This window comes from Scleropages formosus, chromosome 2, assembly GCF_900964775.1.
Source record: "Scleropages formosus chromosome 2, fSclFor1.1, whole genome shotgun sequence".
Classification (NCBI taxonomy): Eukaryota; Metazoa; Chordata; class Actinopteri; order Osteoglossiformes; family Osteoglossidae; genus Scleropages; species Scleropages formosus.
This window is the reverse complement of record NC_041807.1, coordinates 13370573-13397968: the sequence shown is the minus strand read 5'-3', so window position 1 is coordinate 13397968 and position 27396 is coordinate 13370573. Positions and strand designations below refer to the sequence as shown.

The following is a 27396-nucleotide window of genomic DNA, read 5'->3' as shown; positions in this document are numbered from 1 at the left end:
CACACCTGCTTCATCTTGGCTGTACACTTTTGTAGTGCAATTACGCCTCGGCCTTCAAAGCGACACAAAGAGCAATCCCCCCACTGGATTCAGAAGAGGACCCCCAAGCGCACAGGCACACCTGCACACGTTCTTCCTGCAACCAGGACACCAGGTATGCCCCTTGCTCTTCCACAGATGTGCATGGGAGACTGAGGTAGGAAGGGATCCTAGCATGCTTATCGACTTTCTCACAGCATTTAACAGAAAGAGAGAAATAAAGACAAATGGAGAAGCATGAACGAGGAACTAGAGGACAGACAACTTTGTAAGGCAGTATCTGCAGAAAGATTAGACTGAGGATTAAAGTATTTCAAAGGCGCATTTGGCATCTGCAGCTGTTTGTTTGGGACGGACATACTGCGTGTTTAGATTTGTGATGATTGACTTTTCACTTCGCTCATGTTTAGCTACATATTTAAACACAGTAGTGCTCTACCTGATAAGCATGTTTGTGGTGAATACGGACAGTGCAGGGTTGTAGTGTCTCTCGCCAAAGGAACTTCTTGTATTAGCAGGGGGAATATTTCCCACCTGGTGTGTGACATGCCAGCACACCCTGTACAGGTACGTGGTGTGGCTTTGCAGGTGTGTGGTGTCCTTCTGCTCAGCTGGGATGGGCAGAGAGGTGAGGGGCTGCAGGCTGTATCGGCTCACTGACCTGATGTGGGAGGGGATGGGAGGGGGTGGGGGTGGGGGGGTTCTGGTTCTGATGTTAATGTGTGAGAGCACAGCCAAAAAGGGGGTGTCGCGGGGCTGCTCCACACTCACGCCAGGGAACCGAGCCCTACCTTTGAGGGGCTACTTTGTCATTCCAGTCTCGCACAGGAGAGAACGTTCCCCAAGACCCTGAGACCCACAGCAGTAAAACACAACCAATTTTCTCCTCTTCCTGCCCCTCAGTCCCTTCCTGGGTGGAAAATCCATTAAGTTTATGAGCACTTTTTGTTTAGCTTTTTTTCCGCTTCTCCAGTTTGTGCTTTGGAGTTCAGACGTTTACAGAAAAACACAGAGATTTCTTTGTTCCGTATCGGCTGCCTCTTTGTGCAATTATTGCTGTTTGTGTATCCTGTGGTCTCTGTTCCTGCATGGGAGATTAAACAGGGGGATTGAGGACAGGACTGGTACTTGCCCGGGTGCGCTTCTCCGCGTTTAGCTCAGCTTTATTCATATTTCAGCCTGTTTTGGATTGCTGCTGGCAGGCCAAAAACAAAGGGAGAGGCTTCTCTGAAGTACAAGAAAGAAGGGCCCTATTAACTCTATGATAGATAATACCGCTTCCTGTCTGACAGAATGTCCCAGGAGAAGGCCTGACGGGCAGCCACCCATATCTTGCTCAAAACAAAGTGCCAAATGGACATGCTTATGGTTCACCTAGGAAGTGTTGCTTCCCTGTAGCTGCATGATGTAGGATCTTTACTGAAGGGGGAAGGGCTCAAAGACTTTCCCATCTGGACCTTGTCTTTCTGGGAACGAAGAGTCCTGAACGATGACTGCAGGAGATGTAAGCCACTGGGGGATTTTTTTTTAATGCTTGAAATCATAGACATTTCCAGACTCTGGTTCTCTGTCAAAAAGGCACATTTTTCTGTAAAGAGTCATACCTAGAGTGCTCCTTATGTAGAAAGGGAAGGAGAGACAGAGGGGGGGAAAGGGGCCACTGGGTGAATAGAAACGGAGAAAGACAGGCGGGGGTTAGAGAATGTCTCTGCCACCAGTGACACAGACGTAGCTGAAGAGCGTTTCCAGTTGTAGGCATACAGGAAGCACCCACATTTGGTGGCTTCCACCAAGCATTTGAGGAATGCTTTTTGCATCCAAGCTAGACAATTTCTGAGCGCTGGTGTAGTGCCAGGAAAACGGTTTGAAATGCTACTTATTAGCAATTAGTGCAGAGAGAACCAGCACTGCCTGCTTGTCCACTTCCTCATACTGCCCAAGAGAAGACATGACGTAATATGACCTTTGACACAGCATTTACGGTTAGGTTTCATTATGGACATTCCTGCTCTAGGTTTTGTTGTAGACGATACCACAAACAAAACAGAGGAAGACGGGAATGGTGTATTTTAGGTGCGTCGATTTTACCATGGACGCCATTGGAGCCAGTCTCACAGGGTGGTTGAGAAGCACCCACCTTTACACACCTCATAATGGCAACTAAGTTGTTCTGACTTTCTCGAAGGTTGCAGCAAACCTCGCAACACAGACACTGCACACTTAATCCTGTGCCACAAGCCCATCATTTCCTCATAGCCTCTGCTTCCAAAATGTTAATGTCACGCGTGGATGACTTTGTGTTCATTTTAATTACACTTTGCAACACCAAACATTGGAGATTTGCAATGACACAAATAGTTGGGTTCTTCTCTTAGAGTGCATCTGTTTTGAAAAATTAGGATAATGGTTCTAAATGATAGATAGAAGCCTTGAATATACAGTATTATATCTGGGTTTCTTTCAGAAAAAAATGAACCAGCAGCTTGAGATAAACCTCCTACTATTGCTACGCTGTTGTTCAGCTTGGTGTAATTTTTTATGAAGGAGGAGAGCTCGAGCAACACTGTAAGGGAACGATGAAAGATTGAAGATTAAAAGCAGACGTGCTGATTTTTCTTAAAAAAGTAGGCACCAAGTGAGAAAAACAGGGTGGAATGTTTATGCTGGTTCAAGTATTTACAAGGGGAAGCAATAAATCAGTGGACACTCAAAGGCTGCAGAAGCTCATGAAGAAAGATGTAATGGGAAAGGGACACAGGAAGAAAGGTTGACAGAGAGCAGGATAACTCGTGGGAGAGAGAAGTCATGTAGGGAATGATGGGTACATAGGTAGATTTTGGGGATAGACTGAAGCCCTGAATCTCTGAGGCAAATGACTCTAAGACAATTAACAGCACAGGGCTGTCAGTGATTCGGTCATGAAATAACAAGTTTTCCAGTGGTTTTTCAGGGTTGTTCTCACTATGGTGCATTGAGCATAGAAGAGTTCAAGTCAAGGAACCTCTTTCCTCCTCCAGTCCCTGTTAGATGTTGATCCCACTGGTTTCCTGTTGAAGATAAGGGTGTGTGTGCAAGAATCAATATCATTGGACCCATACATCTCAGCAGCTTTTGTACAGTGTGACCTCTCCTCATTAAGAATGAATATCTCTTAAGATGACATACTCAGTGGTCAAAGGAAATGTTTTTCAGAAAAGTTTTTAAATGACATTCAGGACAGTGACATCCTTTAAAGCCACTGGTAATGACTGCCTCGTAAACTGTAGCCCACAGTGTAGCCTAAGATGTAATTTTCTGCCAGCTCAACTTAATTCAGAACTCTTTTTTCAGCTCACTTCTGTCTTCAGAAAACAGTCCAAAATGCTTGAGCTTAAAAGAGCTGACTCTGCGCTTTGCTGGTTTTGCTATCCTGTTGAGGTGTGTTGGAGACAGCATTCCAAGTGCACCTGGGAGATGTTACCTTTTGTGTTCAACAGTTGTAATGTGACAGAAGACATCTCATTGTCTCTTATTCTGCCCTGTGCCACTGTAATATTCTGGACAAGCTGAGAACATGAAGTATGATGGTGTTCCTAGTTGTAATGAGAGGTTCTTGTGTGTGTGTGTGTGTGTGTGTGTGTGTGTGTGTGTGACTTTAAAGTGTGAGAACTGACAGTGGGTAGGGCAATTTTAGGTTGAAACCTGTGACCACAAAAACATATGCAAAGCCCGTTTATCATTCTTACCTCCAAGAACCAGCCAACGAGCCTCAATTCAATCCATTTTTATAGACCATTTTTATCACTGGTGACACAGAGCATTGAACAAAATTAGAGCTCTGAACAAAGTTACTGAAAATGATCCAAAATTGGTCATAAGATATGATAAGAGCAGCACCACTTTCAGGACTAAGCTACAATCTATAAATACTGTTGTTGTCTAAGTGCAAGGTTGCTGATATCGTTGGTCATGTTATACTATCGATGGCATCTGGCAGAGAAGTACACTAAGCTTCCTGGATCAATGTTGGCTTCCATTCTACCGTAGGATACCAATAAAAGGACCAGGAACCAGATGACCTCTCACTCTAACTCAAGAAGGTTACATTATTTTTGCAGTGAACTCACTAAATCTAAGTGCAACAATCTTGGGTTTACATTAGCAGTCTTATTTGTTACCTTCTAGCAATGACTTACACTGCAGCCCAACTCCTAAGCCAGCACCAGAACTTTTTACTTACTGTATTCGTTACGTGCAACCTCAACCTGATCCCAAGTGCAATTAATTATCTAATAATAAAGAATGGATTTATTTCCGTCTAGTGGCACAGTACTTAAGTGTTTACCTTAGCTGTTTTAAAGCCATCTCATCATTTGATTAACCTTTGTGTCCTCCAGTTCTCTGTAAAATTCACAGGAATGTTTATTGCTCTAAAACACATTTTCAGTTAAGAACTCTTGCAGCAAAAAAATAGTAATGAGTAGCTGGTATTTCAAGCACCATGGTGATGTCACTGCTTCAGTGCCACAGCCAGTTTTCAACCATCTTCATATGGTCCATATGTCAAAGATGCCATTAACTGATAGCGAGGCATTTTCTCAGCTGTGTGACATTGTACCCTGTTGTTCTATGCATTACTATTCTATGACTTACAGCACAGCAGATGCATAGTGGAAAGGATGCTGTGGCCTCAGTGGTCTGTCTCTTAGCTCCAGCTCGAGCTGCTGGAAAGACCACGCCTGATCTTTCCTCGGCCTTCAACTTCAAGGCTATACGCTGAGCTGTAATTCCCAGTCTGAGCAGTTGTTGTCATTGGGCTAGTTACAGCACCACTACACTGTAATTTGGTGGCGTGCGGATGCAGCGGGGAAGGTTCCGTTCTGAACCTGACATGACCCAGAAAGCACTGGTGTGCTACAAAACGAAACGTAGAGGTCACCAACCCACTGGACTGTCTATCATAGTGCAGTTGACTAGTGGCACTTTCATCTGGGTCAGAGGGAGCAAATGACCAGTTGTCAAGTCAAACCTGTAATAGTCATTTGTAACAGTGGGGTCAGCAAATCTTATGGGTCAGATCACCTTTGCAAGTCAAAGCCATCTACAAACTCTGTACCGCAGGCAAGTGCAGATATCCAGAAAAAGATTTCTGCTGAACTGTTTACTTTCTGTTTTCATTAGGTGAAATGAATCACCAGTCTAATTTTGTAATAAAACCCTGATGTGATAAAGGACTTATTTCTCTCATTTTTAAATAAAACCTACATACATTATTTTTGGAATTTTAAGAACACTACAAGTAGGGGGTGCAGTGGTGCGGTGGGTTGGACCGGGTCCTGCTCTCTGGTGGGTCTGGGGTTCGAGTCCCGCTTAGGGTGCCTTGCAACGAACTGGTGTCCTGTTCTGGGTGTGTCCCCTCCCCCTCTAGCCTTATGCCCTGTGTTGCTGGATTAGGCTCTGGCTCCTTGCAACTCTGTATTGGACAAGCGGTTCAGACAGTGCACTACAAGTTATCTGATAACTGAGTGGATGAACGAGGTATGAATACAACGTATGTCCTAGAACCACAGTCTGGCTGTTGAAGAAGGTGGGGATGAATCTCATGAGTGGAAGTGTCAGCCCTCACAGAGTGGAATGTCTGAACTTGCCTCAGTGTCCCTGCCTCATCAAGAAACTTGTTCACTCATTATTTCTAACTGTAGTTTGAGTGGGATGAGGTTGAATGACTAAATCTGTAGTGAATATTGCATGTTCATATGTATCTAGTGGAGCCAGGTTGACCCAGGTTCTGTCATCTATCTTGGACACTGGCAGAAGCTTTCCAGAAGTTCCCCAGGGTTTCCAGGTTTTATAGCTAAGACGATGGATTATATACAGTCAGGCAAGTGAAAAGGTTTCTTAGCATTTCACATTGTTTCTGTGTGACAGTTAGGTGCTCAGGATTGATCCCACAAGAGTCTTCACCCTGTCCTCTTTCTTACCCAGGCCCAGAGAACCCCCATCAGAACCATGAAGTTGGCCTGCCTCCTCTTGCTCCTGACCACAGCCTGCTGGGCCCTGCCCTTCAGACAGTCGGGCTTCCTGGACTTTATGATGGACGAGGATGAGGGTTCCGGGGTGAAACCAGTGGACAAGGATATACCCATTCCTGGCATCCCTGATGGACCCTTCTGCCCCTTTAGGTGTCAGTGCCACCTGCGTGTAGTGCAGTGCTCTGACTTAGGTAAGGGATACCAGCATGGGGGTATGTTCAGGGAAGGTACATTAGTATGAGGGGAAGACTTAGGAAATGGACATTAGTATTCAGGTAATGCACAGGTAAGCAAAGAGATTTGGTAACGGATAAAATTGTGGAAGGCAGATTGGTGCCAGCGTTGATTGAAACAGGCCAGACTGTAATAGATGTAGATATGATAGATCAATATCGAGGAAGATTGAGGTAAGGCACAGCCAAAGTAGGGCATTTTAAAATATGATGGACATATATATTTAGGTAAGAGAGGGTGCTAGAGGGTGTGTGGTGGTGCAGCGGGCTTGGCCAGGTCCTGCTCTCTGGTGGGTCTGGGGTTCAAGTCCTGCTTGGGGTGCCTTGTGACAGGCTAGCATCCTGTCCTAAGTGTGTCCCCTCCAGCCTTGCACACTGTGTTGCTGGGTTAGGCTCCGGCTCGGCGCGACCCCTCTTGGGACAAGCAGCTTCAGCCAATGTGTGTGTGTGCTAATGTTGTGGGGTAGACATATATAAGACACATCTATATGTGGGTAAGTTAAGGTAAGAGAAAACAGCACTGTGTAAGGTTTGTGGATACAGAGGATAGATTTAGGTGAGGCTTGCTGGCAATGAGAGGGTGATTTAAATTTAGCTGTGACATGGTGTCTGATTTATATTTAGTTAAGACATGCTACAATGGGGCAGTTTAAACAACACAAGACCAACTTACGTGGGAGGAGGGCTGATTTAGGTAATCAGAAAAGTGTTTCACAGCCACGCTTTCCCACAAAAGAAAGGTCTGTGGTTATGTTGAGATGGACAAACATGTAATGAAAAACAGACGTTAATGGGTTTGTTTCTTAGTAACTGACCTTTAGTGGGTAAGATGTGTAATGTGCTGTGCTTTGCCTGACCAAGAATACTGCCTTATTCATGAGGTGTCCATAGCTGTACTCAGAAAAACAGACAGTTTCTTATTTCTTGTCATATGAATTTTCAAAAACCTTCCTTCCATTTCATCCTACCGTAGCTTGTTTGTGTGATTAACACACCACAGTGTTAAATCTTGGTTAAATGTTCTCACTTGGTGAGAACAGTATTGGTCTTTTTCTTTATACCTTTATTATTTTTTAACAACGCAAACAAATTTAAATGACCTGATGAAATTTCATGTTTCACTTTTCTTGCTTCTCATAGTCAAAAATGTTTGCTTTTTATATATATTTGTCCTCTCTGTGAGGTAAACAGACACTGCCTTTTCATCTAAACTCCCCAAGACTATTTATCCTGATAAAAATTTTAACCTTGCAGACTAACAAACTGGTTCGTACCCACCTAGAAACTAATCAAAGAGCTCACCGCTGCCCTGTATAATTAAAGCAGCTGCCTTTTTGTCACTATGTTTTTCATTATGCTGATATCTTTAAAGTTTTTAATGGTTTTAAGACCTTTATAAACTCATAACATTTTAAGGAGGACATATCAGTTTTTCTTGGTAAAGCACTTGCACATACTTCACATGTATTTTTGAACTTCTAATTATATATACAGATTATTAGGATTTTTGCATGTTTGCCTTTAGAATAAAAAGAGATGAGTGTAAGGGATTATGTTCTCTTTAAAAGTGTGGGAAAGGAAAGACTTGGAAAGTGCAGCTTGGAAACAGAGTAACAACCCAAGAGTGATGTTCAAGAAAATAGTTTTCTGCTACATCACCGGAGCCACCCAACGGGCATAAGCCCAAAGGGGAGGAGAATCAATGGGGGAGGTGCCTATAAGGGATGAGAACCAATGAGGATGCTCCCTGAGGGGAGAAGATCCAATAAGGATGTGCACGTAGGGGTGAGGGACAGCAGAGATGTATCTCTAGAGAGGAGAGCCAATAAGAAAACACTCTAACAAGGTATGAAGAGTGCACTGGGATGCACCCAAGGGGAAGAAGAGCCAGTGAGGTATTGACTAGTGCATGGAAGAGCCAGATTTGCTCTCGGAAACCAATCCCCTTGGCCAAGGGCCTGAATTTGTTCCATAGGCTCACTGGTGTGGAAAGTGGCTGTGGGAGGGGGGAACAGGAGATCGGTGGAGGAGGGGGTGCAGGGCCTGTTGTCTCTCTTTAGTCACCGCTTACACATTATACAAGTGTTTACAAACTGAAATTTCTACAAGCCCACCTTGGAGACTCAATTCAATCTCCCAGGCAAAGGAAAAAGCTAAAGAATACTAAACAGTCATTTTGGAGATTATGCTTACCCCCTTCAGAGCCCTAACTCAGCGCCTCAGCGTCCCAGCCCAGTGCAAATCTTTCAAAACCCAGACTGCCCTGCTGGACCTCTTTGTTACAAGCTAGTTCTTAGTCAGGGAGACTGGAAAAGTTGACGATAACTTTAGTGGCTGAAAACCAAGTTGAGTCATAGCATGTGCAGCTAGTGAAAGTGCATTAGTTTGACCTCATACTTTTTAAACTGAACTGTAGGTGCCAAGCTTTCAGAATCTGTTTTCAGGACTTGAGCCCGAGTAGTCACACATTCGAACCTCTGATTCTTAACCAGAAGTAATCAAGTAAAAATAGGCATTGAGTGTACAAATGGACAATCTGACACAAAAATGAGAAATAAGTAAATTAGGTTTGGTGAGACAAGCAGGGCGTGGTTCATAGGTGCTTCTTAACAGATTGGAAAAGAAGTTCCTCATACAGAACCACTAGTGTTGTAATACTTGTGACCATGAGGATGACTGTTCAAGGCATTCCTTTGGCATTACATTGATCTGCAAGAATTGATTTGGCATGACTACATTAAACAACCCTAGGGTTTCAGGCCTTGACTTTCGCATTTTTCAGCTAAGGAACGACAAGCACCACCAGGCAAAGAACACTAGACGTTTTCTCAAAGCCACTTTTGTATTACTGCATCATGGGGCCTGTATAGACTGTATTGTGCTCCTCGTATTAAACCATAAACACAGAATGGTGTGGTAAATGATAAAGTTGCAATACTTTGTGATCCAAGAAGGCCACATTAGAGTACACAGTTACAGAGGTTTGCCACTTGATGGAACTCAACAAGGCCATCGAATACCACCAGCATGGCTTCATTGCTTTTTGGGTATGAGTTGCACCAATGTTTTCCGGATACCACTTTAGCTTCACGAAGCACACAGTTGAAAAGTAAAATGAACTGTAGTGTGTACAGACTAAGTGACCATCCATCAATTTTGCCCACACAAAGTATGCATCTGTCTTGCAACCTGTGCTGTGTCTATATTTCCACTGTAGTATACCTGTGCAGCAATTGTTCTCAGTGAGCTCACCCCTTTATTCACATTTTCTGCTCACTGTTCTCTTTGTGTAAAGCTGGTGCCATGAATGCCAGTATACCCTCATCACAGTTAACCTGATGTGGAACATACTTTCTGCAGCTGCCTTATGCCCTATGATGTGTTTGGTCATGCATATAGAAAGATTTCACTCATTGCTCACATCCTGGGAGTCCTACAGTCCAGGTTGGGTCCTGTGGTGCTCTGGGAGAAGGCTCACGAAACAGCTGGGTAGTAGACTGGAGCATTTGTGGCTAAAGCTGTAGAAATGGTCTCCAAGAAGTTTCTGTGAACTCCGAGCTGTGTTTGAGGATCTTCACAGATAAAAGACTGTTCCAACTGAGCATTTAAACTCAGGTAGATGTGTCTCCACACCTGGTCTGATATGGCTTTTCCTTCATTTTGCACTCAAAGTTGCTTAAACTGCTGTCTTTAGAAATCACTCAGACTTGTGTTAATCACACAATGAATATGGCCACCCTTGTCTCTTTAATGATTCTTATTTTGCTTAGCTGACATTTATTTAGAGGAATATATATATAGTACTCATACAATGAGTCTGACTGGAGTGAAACCTGTCTCTGATGAGGGAGGACTGCTACAGCTTTGTTCAGAGGGTTCTGCTTTTCCTTGGGTTGCATGTTGTTATTGAGAAATACCCCAAGATTTCTTGAGAGTCTTCAAGAGCTGGTGATAAGGTGCCATTAGCCCTTCATACAGGTTTAACCCAAAAACATTTCTCCATGTCAGTTACTTCTTTCTGGAATCAGAAAGACTCTCAGATGGAACAACTCCATCAAAAGTTTTCATCCATTTCAAGTTCAGCAAACATAACTGAACAAAGGTCTGAATTTGTTTCACCTCCAGGATTGAAAAAGGTCCCTGAGAAGATTCCCTCAGACACAACTCTTCTTGACCTGCAGAACAATAAAATCACTGAAATCCGTGAGAGCGACTTCAAAAACCTGAAGGGTCTTCATGTAAGGTTTCAACTTTCTAACCTCTTTAACTGCTTGCTAAATTTCTCTTCACTTCCAAACATTTACAAATTTTGGAAAAGTTCACTCTTTAAATGTCAGAATCTAGGGCTTCTCTTGAGAAAGTGGCATGTTGGTTTTGTTTAGGAATGTCAGGGGTTAATTAAATTTGAGACAGCTTTAAAAATCCACAGCACAGTTTTATACTAAGTACTTGCAAAGAAGTCTCCACTGCAAATAAATTTTATTTGATTGAAAACCTCAATAATGCCTGCCAAATTCTTAATATGTTCATTGTATTCATCGCATGCCAGACTGTTTTAGTTTAATCTGTGCCCAGGAACATTTTGCTGGAAGCCAGCAGCAGAAATAAAGATGGGTCTCCGGTAACTGCTGAGAGAATCTCAAACTCTGTGTTCTTCAGACGTTCCTCTTAAGCCCACATTCAGAAAAATGTCATTGTTAAGCTCTGAGTGTCAGTCTGACTGTGTTTGCTAAACAGACTTAATTAGTTTGAACTTTAGGCATGCATGGTGCTATTGGTCCAAAACGCATTGTCAATAACTTGTTTATACAGCCGTAGACCACATCCCTTTCAACGCGCCTGCCTCAGACCTGCACTTTCCACTGTGCAACAATTACCCTCTCAAGGGTGATGCATTCCCCAAATTTCTCCATGTTTGGAAATGTCTCAGCCTAGTTCTCAGTACCACTGGATTTGTTTTAACTGTGTATTTCAGCTAAAACTGAAGACTGATAGAACTCTCCAGTGAAGCCTCCAAGAGACCAAACTTGTATTGTATTCTTTGCATATGATGCCAATGTACATTTGTATACTGCTTGCAGGCTTCTCATGGATGGCAACTTTCAGTTTTACACCTTGTCAGCTGTATTTATGCTTATGTAAAATACAAATAATAGATGGATGGATGGATGGATGGATGGATGGATGGATGGATGGATGCTATATGTGTAATACAGTCCTAAATGTCTGTAATCACTTTAACCGCTTCAAAAATAGATTGAAAATCTGTAAGCCACATCCTAATTTTATTTCCAATCCAGCTATTGAATGACCCACAGCATAATTAACAAAACCCAGACTTCCCTGTTACAACTAATTGGTGCATGATCAGAATCTGTGTGCGTGATCCTTTGCCACATTGCAGACTGTCCTTGGAGCATGTGTAACACTGATGTGTTTGCTGGAATTTTTCTCCTGGAAGGCTCTGATCCTGGTAAACAACCTCATCACTATGATCCACCCCAAGGCTTTCATGCCCCTGGGAAAACTGCAAAGGCTCTACCTGTCTAAGAATCTGCTGAAGGAGATGCCCTCCAACATGCCCAAGAGCCTGCAGGAGCTGCGCATCCATGAGAACCAGATTGCCAAGATCAAGAAGGCCTCTTTCCAGGGCATGGGACAAGTCATTGTCATGGGTACTGACAGACTGCACTGCAACTGTCTCTAACTAGATATATTAACTGCACAACCCTCAAAGGAACAACTGCATGAGGAGACTCTGTCTGAGTGGTTGGCTCAGGTCTATATCATGAATATGAGTAGACATGAAGGACGTTAAACCTTTGAAAGCCCTTTAGTGTCATGTAGCCCAAAGTGTCCCTATGATGACACATAGCAAGCTGGAGCACTATGAGTTACTTTCTCTCATCCAGTCAGTATCATCTCTGGCTAGCATATAGAATATTAATGACATCATACTGAATAGTCATAAATAAGCCAACATGTCAAACATGAGTTTAACTTTGGTCCTGCATAATAAACTGGAATAAAGTGTGTTGGAATATCAAAGAATGAACCTCCACCTAGGGACATGCTGTGTTTTAAGCACAGGAGCAAGAAGAATTGTAACCTTTATTTAACTGTTACCTTAGATGAATGCAGTTCACAATTCTGTGTCACAACAAGCTACTTACAATGCTTTATCCACTAGTACTAACAGGGCATTTTTACTAAAATAGTCCAGGGTAAGTACCTTTCTCAAGGGTACAACAACTGGAGAATAGATTTGAACCATATACTTTCAAGCTTATAAGGTGACAGCTGTAGCCTGTGCACCACCTGCAAGCCTGAAGTAAAGGAAGTTGCATGTGTTGGGTGGAGTGCAACAAAGCCAGCAGTATGGCATCTGGAGAGTAGTGTGAGTTGCAGCTTGTCCCTGCTTAGGCATATGAGTACAGAAGACTGGTATGAAGGTCTTTAGAACCATTTTTCCATTCAAGTTTCATTTTAAAATTCCATTACCAAGTTCTTTACACTTTTTCCACTCCCATTTTAACAGCAGTGGAGCAGTGGTCTCCCATTACATCGTGACTGAGGTACATGCAATTGCACTGCATTTATGGTCTCCATCAGCACTTAAGGTTTCCCAGTCTGACCAACTGGATAAGAGGAAATGGGAAGCACAAGGAATGGGGGAAGCTGCTGTCACCTAGCAGGGTCTGCTAACGATTAACTGCGGAAAAAGTCAAGCAAACTCTGTGACATGCAATTTAAAGATATGTTCCACTCACTCATTTGTCATCTTCCTCCTCTTCATGCTACCAGAGCTCGGCTCCAACCCTCTGAAGAGTTCTGGAATAGAGTCCGGAGTTTTCGCTGACCTGAAGCGGGTCTCCTATATTCGCATTGCGGACACCAATGTCACGGAAATCCCCAAAGGTACAGAAATCTCCATAGAGCTCTCAGTTTCTGAAAAGGCACATCTGAATCCGAAAACAATTTTTCTCAAGTGTCTTATGTCTGGTATGCCACAACATGCGTCCCGTTTTAAACAGGTCCAGGTGAAAAAGATGAACAGCAGCTGCCATCTGAGATGGCGAAAGTGACAAAGAGATACCCTGAACGATATTTTTTTTTAGTGGGGAAAGATGTAGAGGAGGTTGGCTTTCATTGCTCTCGCCATGTTCCATGTCATGCGTTCTAAACTTTGTTTCAGAGAATCTTTGCAAGCAAAGGCTGCATCTTGCACCCCAGGATCTGCAGTACCAATAGTCTCCTGTAGATGTACTAGTCCGGGGGGCCAGACAGCTGTGGCCTCTTTATGTGTTTTAAGCCTTCTGGAAAGCAACACGAAGAAGGAAACAATAAGGGACGAAAGAGCAGAGTACTGGAACTTATCTCACTGACTTTGGCTGTCTGCTGCCCCACCATCTCCAGGCCTCCCCAATTCTTTGTCTGAGCTCCATCTGGATGGGAACAAAATTACCAAGGTGCAGGCGGACCGCCTCAAGGGCCTCAAGAACCTGGCCAAGTAAGAGCACTTATTTCCCTCTCTGCAGCTGGCCTGTGATAAGTGTACATGCTCAAGGATTTTGCAGCACACAGAGGGTTTCAGATATGTGTCCAGTTTCATTAAAATATTCAGACTTTTAAGTGATTTATGAAGCTGAGCTGGAACAGTAATTGTCCCGTATCCCTTTGGCTTCTGATTCATACTGCTCCATACTGTGTTTCACTGCCTATCACACACACTACATCCTGGCATATGTTGGTTCCTCCTCTCAGGCTTGGTCTAAGCCACAATGAGATCAGCGTTGTTGAGAATGGCTCCCTGGCTATGGTGTCACACCTGCGTGAGCTGCACCTGGACCACAACTCATTGACTTCCGTGCCCCCAGGCCTGCCTGACCATAAGTATATCCAGGTGAACTTTCTCTTTTTCATATTCCTACCACTGACTAATCAAAGACTCCATTTAAAATTTAAATTAAATTTTTTATTTAAAATTCTCCTGCACAGGTGTCATGAGAATTGCAGATATCTGATTCAATGATCAATCCCCACCCTGTAGGTGATATATCTCCACAGCAACAAGATTGCAGCGGTTGGCACAGAGGACTTCTGCCCCCCTAGCTACAACACCAAGAAGGCCATGTACTCAGGCATCAGCCTGTTCAGCAACCCTGTGCCCTACTGGGAGGTCCAGCCGATCACTTTCCGTTGTGTCTTTGACCGCTCTGCCATCCAGCTTGGAAACTACAGGAAGAAATAGGTTATCCCAGGAAACCACCACCCTATCTTACCACAGTGCTGCCCTCAGAAGAAAACCCACTCCATTATGACCCTCCCCATTTTTATATCCAACATATTCCTTGCCACAATTACAACTCATCAGCTACATAGTTCATAGAATGGTACATTCAGTCACAAATGTTCTTTTTATTACAGTTATGACACACATATCCTTCTTCCAATAACAACCAAGAGAAACATAACAACACCCTTACAACTATGGATAACACTACAAAAACAGGACTAATGTCTGGAGTAAGCCCAATAGCCTTCAATGTCCTTTGAAAAGCTGCCAGAGAAAATGAATAAAAACCACAAATGTATTAGATTATAGAAAGTTTGGAAATACGATAGTGTTTATTTTAAATTGAACAGCGAAAAGCGGCCATAATGAACTCATTGACTCAAGCCATTTTCTTAATATTCCTTTGATGATTAGACTTACTGGCCTGTTGAGCAGGCAGTAAAAAGTGTTACCTGGTGTCTCAGAAATACCATAGACAAAAATTGGTATATAGAATATACTAAAGATTAATCACCTGTGTAGTGCTATGGTAGCTGGAAAAGTCTTTCTTTGGGATGTAGTGCACATTGGAGCGTGTGAATTTCTTTCATATTGTAGTCAAGTGAAGTAGAAAAACACTCAGATGATATGTTCTGCTTGCTTATCTGTTTTTTAGGGGAAAGAGCTTTTATTTTCTTGTTTTTTTAAGCATTTAAAACGAAACCTTTTGGCACATGTTTGAGTCACCACTGCAATGTATGATTCCATAGACAGTGACACAGGCAGGGTAAATACATTTCTAACAGATGTAGAATAAACAACATATACATTTTCATCAAAGCCTTTTATGGAGATCTCTACGCATGCTTTTGTTATTTTCATTTTGATTTATAAGCTGCGGGTGTTCTTTTTTAAGATGGAAGATATGCAGAGGAGATGGGTGCGTGGCTCCGCCCTTCATTCACCTGTCAGTGTGAATGTTCAATGTATAGATGCTGTATATAAATGCTGTATAAAACCTTTCATTGCTTTCAAGCACAAGTACTTAGGTACTTCAGACGTAATATATCAGCAATAAAAGTGAAACGTTTCAGCAGGGGCTCCAGTTTAGGTCTCCTGAACCCAATAAAAAGTCAATCAAAACCCACCATTCCTGACAAACAACTTGATTTTTCACAACAGGTTGCAAATCTAAATTCTGAATGTGGTGAAAATTGTTACTCCACCACAAGGACCAGATGTAGTGTAGCACACTGAGGAAAAAGATATTAATTAGTTAGTAGTAATCAATCATTCATTCATTCATTCATTGTCAGTAACTGCTGCAGGTACAATCCTGGATGAGATGCCATCCTGAAAGCCAGAATGTGGAGCAGATTTCTGAGTCCATGTGGGGGGGTGCAATCAAAGCAGCAGAGCCTTAACAACCAGAACTGTTTGAAACCTCTGTTGTGGTAACCAGGTGCTGGAAGAGGTAGTGATTCTACACTGTCAGATCCATGATTTAAATACAGTAAACGAAAAGTTAAATAACTCCTACAGATTTTAGTCATTAGTGCACAGATGTCTAACAAGTGTACTGTCAGACTGCAAAGTGTTAGATGTTCAAACCAGTGGACTCTGGTGAAAGGTAATATTTACTTGTTCATTTACTAGTTCATTTAAGAAACACAGTACCATATCCTCATGCAGGCAGAGTTCACACTGATTGGCTTTGTTATGTGTGACTTTGTCTGTAGCATGATTTTATTGTGCCACTAGCACTGTGCAAAGCCAGAGAACTTGCATGATCATTCCCCCATTTGTGTCTGGTTGTGATAAAAAAAAAAAAAAAAACCATCTAGGGTATGTTACACAACAGTGGTGCTTTGGCCTTTCCTCTTTTCATGTCTCTCCCTTAAGAAACCACATGTATTTACACAAGACAGGAAGAAAAACATTTCGTACATCACGGCTTAATTAATAATGGCTGTGGCTCTATAAATGCTGACGTAGCAGCACCTCACTGTGGTGTTTGGGCTGAGGACTTAACTGGCCCTTGTTATTTTTGATTAATGGTCTCCACTAAAGCAGTTTCACAGGGTGTGCCGCATTTCGAGCTCTCAGATACCACCGTCCTGAGAGAGACAAAGACAATAACATCAATCGAGTGACAGTAATGACGGAAAGCCTGCTCAGATGCTGCCCCCCTGGGGACAGGTCAGTACACAACGGCTTTTCAGTGTCAGCACCGACAGGGAGGCAAAGCATCAGTGTCTCAAAGTGTAATCCTCCAACACAAGGGCACACCCCTTGCTTTGGTCACAGATTCTTGATACAAAGCGCTTAAAACAGTGAAGGCGCTTTCCAGCCCTAAACCAGGAGCTTGACCATGGAGCCATGGATGGTAAGCAGATCTTCAAGGTGAGTCCAAGTCAGGAAACATCTATGTAGTAGTCTGTTTATTTACTCCATTGCTATTACCAACAGTTGGTTTACATGTCACATGAATAAAGTGAATCCAGGTGTAGGAATAATGATCAGCCTAGACATATTGGAATTGGATGGATACAGTGGAGGTCTTTGTGTTGGTGTAATGGTAGGTTTAAAAAGCTAGGGTATCATCGGGTTGTGTGATCAAAGCTCTGTGTGTGTGTATGTGTGTGTCTGTGCATCTCCCCAGACCAGTCAACCATGTGTGTTTCTTCTCAGGGTGCGCAGGCACACGCTTTGACTCGCCCAACTCAGCGTACAGGCTACACTTTTCCAGCCTCCTGCCTACTGACACCTAGTGGTGTGACAGCGCTCGACCGGTCCGCTAACTTGCTCCACGTTCTTTCAGCCTCACCCGCTGTTAATGAGAGTGTGTGTGCAAATATAAGCGCTTCATGTGTGTCTGAGGACATGTTGGTACGTCTCTGTGTGCACTTTCACATAAATGTGTGCGCAAACGTGTGTGTAACTCACAACAGAAATGTACAGAGAAAATATCTGCCTCGTGGCCATGATATGGACCCACCAAACACCCAGATTCTCCTTGTCAGTTTCTCAGACAGTTAAGGTAAAAAACTTTTTACACTTTGACACCCTCATAGTAGCTTTTTTCATGTGCTCTTCGACAAGAAGTTTCACTGTTAATGAAAATGGGCAATCATTGAGACAAGTCACTGAGAGCTCCATCAATGGCCTCTTCGGCTGACTCCTTTAGCCAAGCACAGGCTATCATGCTCTCCTAGCGTACACTGCTGATGCTGGAGAACTTTTATTCAAACTTTTTCCATTTAAACCGCCAGACAGGGTGTTCCTCAGTGCAAAAAATAGATATACATAAACAAATACAGGTAGGCATGAAATGCAAAAAGTATCCCACTCTGGAAGAAAATGAAGATGTCTCATGGACTGGCCAAGAAACTGCTACCACTCCCATCATGTTGTCTGGAAAAAATGTTGAACAATGCAAACTTTACCAAAAAAAGGGATTAGGGGAATGTGATTGAGAAGGATGCAGGCCGCCAAGCTGACATCCTGTTTGTCCCTGTTCTCGTTGAAGGTTCAGTGGAAGACATTGGACCAGCGGTGGCAAGCTTTCATGAAACCAGATGGGGTTAACAGCTATGAGCAGACAGTTGGCAGGCCAGAAAGAGCTTCATGTGGCTGCCTATGTGGCTGACTGGGAGATGATAGAGAGAAAGTTGGTGGTGGGAAGTTTGGAGATCAGAACTTGGAATGGGAGACGAAAGACAAAACAGATGAATGCATACATGCACAAGAGTCGAGATGGTGATGTGAGAGAAGACTATAAGGCCAAGAGAGTATTGGTCAGTATGCACCCAACATTGTGACCAAAAGGTTTTTAGTTCAAGGACCTGAAGGTGCCTTTATATGAGGTACTTTAATTAATGTCTACCTGTGTTATGACACATCTGTCTGTTATGCAAGTATAGTAATGACAGATGTGTGGAGGTGAGGAAGAGGAATGATGTCTCATGGACCGGCTAAGGAATAGAAGAGGCACTTGCACTGGGGAATTCTGGGTAACAGCAACACTCATTCAAGCACTGGTCCATTGTTCTGGATCTCCTGTCAACGTAGCTGGCACAGAGCTATAAATTCATCAGCCTTAAAGCTCAAACAAAAATCCTTTCTCTATCTAGATGTTACTGAGTCGTCTCTCTCCCTTTTCACAAGAGCGGGTGCACCAGCCAGAGAGCCCCAGCAAGCGCTGCAGAGCTTGGCAAGGACTCTGGAAAAACACCATCACCCATAATTCTGAGTTCCTCTAACCCGCTTGGAGCACAGTGTAAGACGGTATGATGAGATATGAGATGCTGGAAGATGAAGAACTAACCTCTATTTCAGGATTAAAGTTATGGATAAGATCATCCTTGAAAATGCATGTGCTTCTTAATGACGGGCAACAGGTTTACACTGGTACATGACCCAAGTAAGACCAGAACATGATCAAAACCCAAACAACATAATCATGTGTCAGTCCAATCAAATCCCAGTTTGATTTAAACAAATAAACTGTAATTTCAAAAATATGTGCATTTTTACTAAAAATAACTTATTACAAATGCAAAAGTTATGCTCAGACTAGCATAATTAACGTTTGTCCTTTGAGCACAGACCTCAGTCACTTCTTCATAAAAATGCATGAAATTTTGAAAATTTCTTGAATTGTGACGCATGTCTGCATACAAAACTAGTCTTAATCTTACACACACACACCATCTGAACCGCTTGTCCCATACAGGGTCACGGGGAGTCAGAACCTAACCCGGCAACACAGGGTGAAAGGCTGGAGGCAGTGGTAACACATCCAGGATAGGATGCCAGGCCGTCACAAGGCACCCCAAGTAGGACTCGAACCCCAGACCCACCAGAGAGCAGAACCCAGTCCAACCCACTGCACCACCACACTACTGCACCCCCTCTGGTCTTAAACAATAGAAATGATACATTAAAAAACAGGTTGCTCCAGCCAAAAGATGTCAATAACGCTTTGGATCAATAGTCAGAACTGTAGATGAAGTCAGCCTGAGAGTGGAACTGAACAATGAGCGCCCAGTGTGTGTGCTGGCTGAGTTCATGCAGACAAGTGTCTCAGTTGTGTAACCTTCAGGGAAGCAAAACAAACAGGAATGAGAGAGCTGAAAAAAAAAATCCTGCATCAGACTGAAAGAGAGTGTATGGAAAATAAAAATGGCCTAACAAAATATACACCAAGGACACATAGATGATGAGACCTAGTCCATGGAAATGTTCCTGTTTTTCCTGTGGGTCCAACCCAGGTCGATTTACAGCTTCTCTTTGTGTGGAGTTCTTAACCCTTTGCAGCCTCAGTGAAAAGTGCAAAATAGATGGAAACTCAGAGGAAAAGAAAATTCACGGGATATCATTATTATAGCCTTTACTTCTTTTAGACACATATTGGCTAAGAAAATGTTAAGGGTATTTTTGCAAAGTCCTCAAACTGTCCTCCCAGGAAATGATCCCATTTGATACGAAAGCTGTCTCTTTCTACTCAAAATAGGAGTTCTGTAAATTATCTTGAATAAATATAATTTTACATCCCACAGCCTACTCAGCACAGCCAATACAAAGAAATGAGAGAAATATTATCACTGTGTGAAAGTGTCAAATCAAGTTCCTTTGACTAGTTAAGATTAGATATCTTTTCTTTATTGATCCTAAGGGTCTTTAGGATAATGAAGTAATATAAAAGGACAAAATAACTCCTTTTCCTCAGGAAACTGAAAAAATAAAAAAGCAAGTAAAAATATTGACTCGAGGGAATATACTAACTGCTGGAAAGTTAGTTTATTCCAGGCTTTTTCAGACATCGAGAGCATCATATGTGCCAATAAATTACCGCTTAATATTAAACATATTAAAAGTTCCCATGAAATTGCTCTGTGTTTCACAACCAAGATTGGTAAATAAAATAAGCCACTAAAGTGCAGCTTAAGAGTTTTTAAACTTTTTAAATGTAACGCCTGTTTACACACGCAACGTCGATAGCCAAACCATGCCCGTCTAGACGTGAAATCACCCATTCCCCAGATTGTCCGGGAAGAGCACATGGACACATTGCTAGACACTTCACAGTTGTTCCTTTTGGCATTCACATTCTGCTGACCAAAAAAACAGGCGGAAACCAATTTAATTCTTTTGCTCTTCACAAATGGAAAGATGGTGTCCATGTCTGCCATTAGCTTATGTAATCAGGACAGAAGTGCAATACAAGTTTAAAAACAGCTTTTAGACTGTAGCGCGTCTGGCGTGAGTTTGTTCCAATGGAGTCCAGATGCTCTAGGTCAAACAGATTGCCCCATGTGACTCTATCTCTTGATCCATAACTGCTCAGTCACCCCGGCCTGGGGAGATAAACAGCAATATCGGCATTTTCAAAGGAGAGAAAGCAGTGCTGGTGTTGTCACTGGTTTGGAAAATTCAAGACATCTGTGACCAGCGCAACCTGATAACTGTAATGCTCTTCCGATAGGCACATAATAAATAAGAGATGAGGTAGAAATGACTATGTTGATTATATCGCCGCTTGGTTTGTACACTGATTATGTGAGGGAACCAAACAGAAACAAGAACCAAGCAACTGAGAAGAGAGAAAGAACCCAGGAGAGAAAATATCCAAACAAGCAGCAGAATTGTGTGTGAGCTAAGAAAAAGGAAAAGTATACGGTGAAGTTTGAAGAAAGAATTACAGTGTTTAAGGTGAGGGAGTCCCAGATCGTGGGCAAGCAGCTGTGCGGAGCAATACCAATATGATATGAGAAGAGAGAGAAAGAGAAAAAAGAAAAAAAAGGGTTTGCAGAGTCTTTCATTTACTTATTCAGAAAGTTCTGTGTCCACAACCCTGACTTCTTTAAACTCAGGGTCAAGAGGAGATCATGGAGGTTTGGTGGAAAGAGGAGCAGTAGAAGGTCAGAGGTTAGGAGTCAGATTTGGCAGTTTTACACGAGACAGTAACAAAGAACATGCAACCTGAAAAAGCCGAAACACCAAGTAGTCCCAACGTGTACGACTGGACTGAAGGTGAAATGGCAAGGAAAGAATTTGTTGCAGCTTTATCTACAGAAAAGAAATGGCTTTGAAAGCCGGAGAGAATCATTTGTGCTCCCATATATGTGCTCCATGTTGGTTCAAGGACTTTGCCAGTCAAAATAATGTCCTCCCCCCCCCAGAGTTACATTTCTGAATGGTTTTTTAACGGTATGCATGGAGAAAAGAAATCAGAGCATGCATAACGGAATCCAGACAGGCTGAGGAAGGCAGATGTTCATGGCTGTGAAATGAGTGGGGTTGGGGGGTGCTGACCTTTACACAATATTGAAGAAGCACTCCCTAAATCTCATATTTTGCTTTTGAATATCACATGCTTGCTCATATGGTACTGGCTTCAAAGCAACACAGGGGATGCATCACAGTCTTTTGATGTGTGTGTCTGGAGATGGAAACAGGCTCACGCAGCTGAGCTCTGGCATCTGGGAAACGTTGGACATGAGCAGTTATATGTTCCTCAGCCTGAGGAGTTATGTCGATCCTGCTTATAGGACATTTTAAACTTTTTTCCCTGCCACTGACATCTGCCACTGAACTTTAAAGTCTTTATAATCACAAGCCACTGCTTTGTGTTCAGTTTTCTCAGGTCATTGATTTGTTTGTATGTTTGAGACTACAAGACTGTTGTTTAACCTTTTGAAAGCTGTAGTATCTGGGATTGTGCATTTATTCTGCGCCGAATAATATGCATGCATGTTGGAGGTGGGGGGAGAGTGTATGGTCGTAAGGGGTTAGTGAATAATACAAAATAAATATAAATTATAAGTCTTTTTTTGTGTTCATTATGCATCTCCACACACTTGCGTCCATCATGGGTAAGGTTCCCTCCTGATCCAGCCGCAGGCAGACTGTCGCGTCAACATACACCTGTACCTCATTAACGGGGAAACATAACTCTCACACATGCTGATGTGAAGCCCATATGGATGACATTTCTTTATAGTCCAGCATGGCTCTCCAATCTGGCTGCTGTGTTTTGTCAGTTCCAGGACCACAGAGGTTTGGCACAGCCTCTCTTTCCTTCTGTAACTCTCTCTCTCTCGCTTACTGTCTCCGACACAAACACACACACTCTCTCTCCCTTCCTCCTGAGACCCACGTCTCCTAACTGCACACCGCTCACCTGCAGCAGAGCTTGAGGGCTGAACCCTCCTGCTTCAGGACAACAGAGAGAGGTAAGCCTGCCATGTCTTCCCATTCTCTCCTTTTCACCTTGTTCTTCCTCACCTGAGACATAGAATTTCATTTCCATTTCCACAACACTGCCGGCAAGCTGTGCCCTCCTAAAAAGCAAAGTGCAACACTTTCTACGGTGGTGCAGTTGCTGCAATTAACCGATGACTTAGTGGATGTTTTGTCAGAGGATCATTGTGTGGCAGGAGGTCTGGCACTCTTTCTGAGACATCTCATCATCTGAGGGCTCTGTTCTCCTTGGTGCAAAGTGGCTGCATGGATTCTCACAAAGACTGTGCAGTTTAGCTCCAAGGGTTCTGTTTGCTTGGTTTTAATAACTTCTTTACCGATACGACATGTCATCATGAATCATGGAAACCTTTAATTAAAAATGCATTTGACTGCCTTTGAGAACTGTTTCAACATGTCATGCTTTTAGTCTTTCTGGTTGCATGTAAAGTCAATTTATTGAAGCAGCTTGTAAGCATAGTCACTTTACTGAGCAGCTTGCAAATAGAGAATTAAAAAAAAAAAAAGACTGCAACAACAATCTCTACTGATCATTACTTCTATTGTATGATCATTACTTCTATTGTATGGCTACCGTGCTTTTTACTCTGCATCCCGGAATGCTGTCTGGGAGCAGGAATCCTGCATTTTCCCCAGCTTTAACTGACCCACCCAGACTTTTGATTCTGTGATATTGCTAACAATGCTAGTTGTCGACATATTCTCATTTTTATTTCTTTCTTATTTTTATTCTCTAATTAATTCAGTTAAATTAAATTCAAAGCACAAGCAAATCACAGAGTTACAGGGTCCTTCCATATTAGCCAAACTGATGCCAAGTTGCAGGGATGACGTAGGACTGGGTTCTGTCCCTCCAGCAAATATAATGGGTTGAGCCCCTGGGTTTAATTATTGACCACCTGGATTTTCTGGCAGTCTATTCCATTGCATGTCTCAGATTGGGGAGAGCAGTATGATACCAGCGATCATGGTTCTGCTGCAGGACGAGAAGAACAGCTGTTTCTTTCTCTCTGTAATATATTACAAATGCTATTTTAATCAAGGCTGGTGGCCATCATTGTCAAACTATGCTTTTGTTTCTGTGAAATGCTTTTTAAAAACCTGATAAAAACAGAAATAGCATCCCCGTTTGCAAAATTGTCAGAAATGAATGAGAGGTTTAAGAGTAATTGTAAGAATTTAAAATTTAATTACTGTTTTGAATTTAATTAGTGTATGTTTACATGCCTTAGCTCATCATGACTGCCACAAATAGCAGTAACTGAAATTATAGGTCCAAAAATAAACCTGGTGTGTCCCATATCTGAGGAAGTGTCAGCGTGCTTATCTTATGTGAAGGCCTTGGACTCTTGTACCTGTAAACATATATTGCACAATGCAAATCAGATTTTTTAGATGTTCAGCAACTGCTCACCTGCCCACCTTATAAGACTGCATGCATAGAGGACGGTAGCATGTCAAGGTTGAGTGCAGAATGCACTGAACATGATGCCTTTATTCTACCAGGTCAGTTTTGATCCCGTGACTGGAAGGATGGGCGCACTCCGACTTTGCCTGCTGGCTGCTCTCATGGGCGGGGCCCTCTGCCAGTACTACGACTACGACGCATACTACCAGCCCTCATCTTTTATGGGTCCCTCAGGACCCAACTGCGCACAAGAGTGCGAGTGCCCTATCCTGTTTCCTAGTGCCATGTACTGTGATGGGCGTAAACTCAAATTCATTCCCATTGTACCCTCTGGCATCAAGTACCTCTACCTGCAGAACAACATGATTGAAGAGATCAAGGCCGGTGTCTTTGATAATGCCACTGACCTCCGCTGGCTCGTCTTGGATCACAACCAAATTACCAGCAGCAAGGTTGCTAAAGGCACCATTGACAAATTGGTCCACTTAGAAAAGTTGCTCTTCAGCTACAACAACCTTACGGAGCCAATGGGACCATTGTCGAAGTCCCTGAATGAATTCAAGATGATAGGAAACAAGCTCAACAAGTTCCCCCCTACAACGCTATCAGGCATGGAGAACCTTACCACCGTGCACCTGGAGGGCAATGAATTGACCACAGAGGCGATCACTGGGGCTTTCAAGGGGCTCAAGTCCCTGATTTTCTTAGATGTCAGCAACAACAAGCTCAAAAAACTGCCTGCTGGTGTCCCAAATTCCCTTGAGATGCTGTATGCTGACCACAATGACATTGACAGCATCCCTGGTGCCTACCTGCAGAAACTCCCTGCTCTGCAGTACCTCCGGGTGTCCCACAACAAGCTGGCTGACTCTGGAGTTCCTGCAGGAGTCTTCAATTCTTCATCTCTCATCGAGTTGGATCTCTCCTTCAATAAACTCCAGTCCATCCCCGAGGTCAATGAGAATCTGGAGCACCTCTACCTGCAGGGCAACAGTATCAACAGTGAGTCATTTTCCTACTGCATCCCTGAAGACAATCAATCCAAATCCAGCAATCTGTGGAAAGTGTTTATTGAATTCTACAAAACCCTTGATTCTTGTCATTAAATGTACCCGCAAAAAGTGGTTTGGGCTAGCTGTTTTATAGTTGTACTCTTTGAGTCAAAGTTTATGGCTGGCTGATCTATTTGTTGCTGTTCCTGTCTTTTCTCCAGAATTTGACCTGACAAGCTTCTGCAAGTTCACCGGACCTCTCAATTACTCACGCCTGAGACACTTGCGTCTTGATGGGAACAACGTCACACGGGAGAACATGCCATTTGACACGTCCAATTGTCTCCGCCAGGCCACTGACATCGTTTTTGAATAGAGGCTTTCCTCAGTCTTCATCATCTGCTCTAATGTTATCCATGTTGCCCCTTCCTGAAGTCAGAAATTCAACCTTTCCCACAAATACATGAGCTCTCATAAAAAGTACCAGCCAACAAATTATCTAAGCTAAGGAATTCTAGCTAAAGTCCTTGAAATTTTCTAACTGTAAATCTAGCGATTTTGCAACATGCTTAATTAAATGTACTTTTAAAGAAATTACATTTAAGAGTAAATGTAAGAATTCTTTAGCTTAACCAAGGAATTCTCTTGCCATAGATAGGAGGTATAATGCTGTTCATAAAGGAATTCTCTCACTTTAAGTTTAAGAATTCTTAAGTTATGGACTTACGGAAGTCCTGAGCTGCAAATCAAGGAATTGTATAGATTTAAAAACCTAGGAATTTTCCAGCTTGCAAAACAGAAGTTTATTCAATGGAATTTTAAACATAGAAACCCATTAAATATCCAGCTTTATGTTTAAAAATTCTTCACCTTGCAAAACTAGAAATTCTTTTGCATTTAATCTTCAAATCCTTCAACATGGGGCTCATCTTGATCCCATCCGAGGTGCCATGGCACAGTTCTGGTGGAAAAGGGCAATGCCTTTGTCATTTGGTCAAGTTATTTTTTTTAACTTTTTTTTTTATGATCTTATTTTGGTTATTTTCCTTATATCTGACATAGCCCTTCCACTTTCTTTCCCTAGTTTTAAAACTGATTTCTAAATGTAACAGAGGAGAAACAATACTACAATAAGACACACTCATCATAACATTCTGCAATACACAATATGGTTTATTTAGCACAATAATACCTTGTATCCTTTACTAAGTGCTGTATGTTTCTCTCTAAAACCTATAATAGGTTTTTTTTTACTGTAAGTGAATTATAATACATTCACAGATAATGCTATACATAGAGCAATGAAGTCACAACCTGTCATAACTGTTTTTGAGTAAAAACTAACCAAACTCTTGAAACACATTCTAGAAGTACATATTGTTTAATGACAACCTGTTAAATATGAGCTTATATATAAAACTGCTATTTTCCTGAATATAGAACTGCTATGCATTGTATAATTTGTCTTTTTTTAAAGAGTCTGGTTGCTCTTTTATTCATATTTTTGTCTTTTATTAAATTAGTTCCAGACCGCACACTTATATGAGGAGTCAATGCTGTACCTAAGTCAGACCTGCAGGTAAGGAAAAGGTAGAATTGTCCTGCTCAGATGTACTAGTGCTGTATACTGGGAGGTGAAAAATAGTGATCTTTAGGGAGATCTTTCTGACAGACCCTACTGCTCAAAATGTGCATGGTAAATGCAATATTGTAAAAAAAAAGAAAAAAAATATAGGACTGTAATCATTTGAAATGAATTCTGTAAAATTATACATAATGCAAATGTACAACTCTTCATTGTTTCTGTCAAGGACTTTGAATAAATTTTCTGAGTGAAAACATTTAGATAATAATGACCTGTTTTTGTTATAATATTCTGTGCTACATGCGTTTGAACTGATATCAATAAAATTTCCACTCATTCACAATATACATGCTGTTAAAATTTATTCAGCTGTTCTTTTTGCATGCTTCTCACAGCAAACCTCTGAAATAATGCAACGTGGCAGTTGAAGTTTTGGGTTTAGGGTTACCTTGTCTGTCTCACTGTAGATCATCAGCTTGTGTCTGCCTGTTCTGACTGACCTATGAACTATCAGTTGTGAAAGAACTTACTGTGACAATATAAAGTCCGTATGAATAAAACAGATTTCCAAAACAATCACTTTGTTTC

The 27396-nt window shown here is 42.3% G+C and overlaps 2 protein-coding genes across 3 annotated transcripts; both read left to right on the top strand.

Moving 5' to 3' along the window:
• Positions 1-15705, top strand: dcn (decorin). Its single transcript, XM_029247144.1, has 8 exons — positions 1-154; positions 6004-6241; positions 10409-10521; positions 11745-11958; positions 13088-13201; positions 13700-13793; positions 14048-14186; positions 14334-15705. The coding sequence occupies exons 2-8, from the start codon at positions 6028-6030 to the stop codon at positions 14532-14534; spliced, it is 1089 nt and encodes a 362-aa protein (XP_029102977.1). The 5' UTR covers positions 1-154; positions 6004-6027; the 3' UTR covers positions 14535-15705.
• A 1183-nt stretch (positions 15706-16888) lies between these two features.
• lum (lumican) lies at positions 16889-27153 on the top strand. Of its 2 annotated transcripts, none has more exons than XM_029247140.1 (3): positions 16889-16961; positions 24330-25233; positions 25445-27153. In XM_029247140.1, exons 1-3 carry the CDS (start codon positions 16938-16940, stop codon positions 25597-25599), a joined length of 1083 nt encoding a protein of 360 aa, XP_029102973.1. In that variant the 5' UTR covers positions 16889-16937; the 3' UTR covers positions 25600-27153. The 2 variants fall into 2 exon arrangements, with proteins under 2 accessions (XP_029102973.1, XP_029102974.1); XM_029247141.1 differs by lacking the exon at positions 16889-16961 and adding an exon at positions 22588-22795.
• The last annotated feature ends 243 nt before the right edge of the window (positions 27154-27396 follow it).

What these genes read in the sequence shown, in the direction of transcription:
- dcn (XM_029247144.1), top strand. Translation starts at nt 6,028, where the DNA reads ATGAAGTTGGCCTGCCTCCTCTTGCTCCTGACCACAGCCTGCTGGGCC. An exon ending in AGTGCAGTGCTCTGACTTAG is followed by an intron (nt 6,242 to 10,408) that starts GTAAGGGATACC and finishes TTTCACCTCCAG; the next exon opens with GATTGAAAAAGGTCCCTGAG. An exon ending in GGCCTCAAGAACCTGGCCAA is followed by an intron (nt 13,794 to 14,047) that starts GTAAGAGCACTT and finishes TCCTCCTCTCAG; the next exon opens with GCTTGGTCTAAGCCACAATG.
- lum (XM_029247140.1), top strand. Translation starts at nt 16,938, where the DNA reads ATGGATGGTAAGCAGATCTTCAAG. An exon ending in ATGGTAAGCAGATCTTCAAG is followed by an intron (nt 16,962 to 24,329) that starts GTGAGTCCAAGT and finishes TTATTCTACCAG; the next exon opens with GTCAGTTTTGATCCCGTGAC. An exon ending in GCAGGGCAACAGTATCAACA is followed by an intron (nt 25,234 to 25,444) that starts GTGAGTCATTTT and finishes TCTTTTCTCCAG; the next exon opens with AATTTGACCTGACAAGCTTC.